At 36.2% G+C, this 3,183-nt stretch overlaps 1 protein-coding gene across 1 annotated transcript; it reads left to right on the top strand.

Annotated features, from left to right (window-relative positions):
* Positions 1-469: 469 nt before the first annotated feature.
* LOC101651855 (olfactory receptor 6C6-like) lies at positions 470-1,420 on the top strand. The gene has a single exon (XM_004716929.2). The coding sequence runs from the start codon at positions 482-484 to the stop codon at positions 1,418-1,420; it is 939 nt and encodes a 312-aa protein (XP_004716986.1). The 5' UTR covers positions 470-481.
* The last annotated feature ends 1,763 nt before the right edge of the window (positions 1,421-3,183 follow it).

Below are 3,183 nucleotides of genomic sequence, written 5' to 3'. Positions count from 1 at the left end.
CCTATGACATCTACTTGATACAACGTATCTAATCAACTTGGCAAGCATTTTATTATTATTTATCTGTAGAGAAAAATCTTGCATATAGATTTAAAAGAATATTGAATACCAGAATATGTAATTAAAGTCATAACTGACAGATTACGATCGCTTCTATGCTAGTATTTGGTTAACAAAATTTGTTATTATATTACTTATTCCTAATTACTAAAACCAACCTCATGCTTAAACTAAGATAACCTGGTAGAACAATAAGTAAGACTTATTCAAGTTCTGTCGAGGGAAGTATCTTTCAGCATTCATACAAAGACAGTTGATAATTAGGGCATGTTTATTTTGATGACCTCTAGTAAGTTGATTTGCCAAAATATTTGCATAGAGATACTTTCTTAATATGGTTTTGTATGAATGAGATTTTAAATGAACCTCTTACTTGAGCCATCTCCTTTTATTGTTTCTAGATTTGGTAGGATGAAGAAAAATGAAGAACCAATCAGGGGAAATTGAGTTCATTCTTCTTGGACTGACTGATGATCCACTGTTGCAAACTTTGATTTTCTTGTTTCTCTTTTTCAACTACATTTTGAGCCTGATGGGAAATTTAATTATCATTCTCCTTACTCTGCTGGATCCCTGCCTCAAGACTCCAATGTATTTCTTCCTCCGAAATTTCTCCTTCTTGGAAATGTCATTGACAACAGCCTGTATTCCTAGATTCCTGACAACCATTGTGACTAAAAACAAAATAATTTCCTACAATAGTTGTGCAGCTCAATTATTCTTTTTCCTTTTATTAGGAGTCACTGAATTTTACCTTCTGGCTGCCATGTCCTATGATCGGTATGTGGCCATCTGCAAACCCTTACATTACCCCACTATTATGAGCAGCAGAGTATGTTATTATCTGGTACTCAGTTCATGGGCAGCTGGTTTTCTGATTACCTTCCCACCACTGGTCATGGGATTGAACCTGGAATTTTGTGCTTCCAAAGTAATTGACCATTTCATGTGCGACACTTCTCCTGTCCTGCAGATTTCTTGCACTGACACTCACTACCTGGAGTTAATCTCTTTTGTTTCAGCAGTTATAACGCTTGTGGTGACATTGCTGTTAGTGGGCCTTTCCTATACATATATAATCAAAACCATTCTAAAAATTCCCTCTGCTCAGAAAAGAACGAAAGCATTTTCCACTTGTTCTTCTCACATGATTGTGGTTGCCCTTACTTATGGCAGCTGCATTTTCATTTACATGAAGCCATCAGCAAGAGAAAGGGTGGCCTTATCGAAAGGGGTAGCTGTTATCTACACCTCAGTTGCCCCTTTGTTAAATCCCTTTATTTACAGTTTGAAGAACCAGCAAGTTAAACAAGCTTTCAAGAATGTACTAAAAAAGATTTTGATTTCTTTCAAGAAATAAGAAAGGAAAATCTTGATGAAAACAAAGAATAAAGCTTTTGCCTTTGTTCATGTTTAGTTAATCTACTCTTTCAAATAAATATCTTACAATATTTAAATAAATCTGTCAGCTTAGCATCCAACATGAGAGTCTGGTCTGGTTCCATACTCCAGGTGGTGTTCTGTCCGGGTTGGGGAAAACAGAGACAGATGTGGTGTACGTACCCCTCCTTAGGTTCATGATGCCACTGGCCCCTTGCCTCTCACCAGAGTAGAGATGTTGCAGGACCCCAAGGTACACATTTTAGTCAGAGAGGAGCGAGACACTGACTAAGTAAGGACAAACAACAGCTAAGGGAGTGTAAATTCCCTGTAAGAGCTAGTTGGGTGTTGGACGCCCTTCTTAGAACAGTTTTTTGTTGTTGTTGTTTGTTTGTTTTTTTAATTCTTTCAAGGAAGCCCAGTTTGGTCCAAGCATGGGCAGCATGACTCTTGAGGAGCCTAGGTTAAATCTGTTGAAGCAACCTGGAGAAGAATGGTTTGTGGATACCAGGGAATTGTCTTTTCAAGTTCAAGGTGTTTCTGATTTGGTTTGTTTTTATTTTGATGCTCATGGAGGCTTTTCTAATATTCGACATTCTAGCTAGAAAAGCCATTCTGTCATTGAATATCTCCTTCTATACTCCCGGGGTCATCGCCCAAGTTTTATCTGGTCTGTATAGCCACAGAGTCTAAAAGTAGTAACCCAGGCCATTGAGAAAACTGTGGCTAATTTTGACCTTGTAGACAAAACAGAATAGTCAGCAGCCTATTAGAACATGCATGAAGCCCTCAGAAAAATGGCTTACCATGGTTAGAGGAAAAGAAACCTACAGTGGGCAAGGGGAAAAAAAGTATAGCCAACCAGCCAACAGTTTTATATATGGTGTAAGATGGGAAATTTGACCAGCAAGATCCAGAGAAAGCCCTTTAGGGCTCATTCTGGGAAATCAGCGTTACTTTCCAGGGAACCCCATAATGAAAGGAAAACTTAAAGTGCAATGAAACCAAATCAAGCTATTAGTGGACTGATGGGGAAAAGTGGCCAGAAAATGGGTCTGGCTATTTGAATACAATTTTGCATTAAGAATTACCTTGTACAAGGGCCCATGAAAACAATGAATAGAAATTTTCATGACTCTAGATGTATCCACTTTCAGTAACTGAATTCTTTACATATTTATGTTATATGGTGTTTTATAAGCTTGAGTTTTAAGGTGGATGTGATTTTTCTGCTTTGCTTTGTTCTGACAGGTTGGTGTGTTTAAACTTCTGGTTTTGTATGGAGTTGCTCATGTTTATTACAGGGCAATCTAAATTTTTCAGTAATTTTCCCCTTCCAAGTAAAACAAATTCTTGCTCCTAGTTTAGATTCTAGACATTTTAAATACTTACTGTAGGAAAGTATTTATTTTATATAAATAAGCCTACTTGAAAATTATATAGGAAATATATGAATTATTTACTTTCATTGTTATAACAAAGCCTAAAAAAGAAACTCACTGATTTGGTTTAAAGATAGGTAGGTACTTATAAGTCAAATAGTCTGATATTGTGGAGAATTGATCAAATGAATTAATTTTATCAAAGGCTTTTGTGCTTATTCTTTTGAAACTAAAATATTTCCAAGTAACTTAACTAGTAAAGGATGTGTTTCATCTAAGAAAGATTAAACTGAAAGCAGTAGCTCCAGAATGAAAATTAGAATGAGTAAGTGTATTTTAATCAGAGAGCAAATGTGTTCAT

This window comes from Echinops telfairi, unplaced genomic scaffold (assembly GCF_000313985.2).
Source record: "Echinops telfairi isolate 266 unplaced genomic scaffold, ASM31398v2 ScPeMD7_7404;HRSCAF=8442, whole genome shotgun sequence".
NCBI lineage: Eukaryota > Metazoa > Chordata > Mammalia > Afrosoricida > Tenrecidae > Echinops > Echinops telfairi.
Note: the sequence above shows the minus strand (reverse complement) of the source record. Positions and strands in the feature narration are given on the sequence as shown.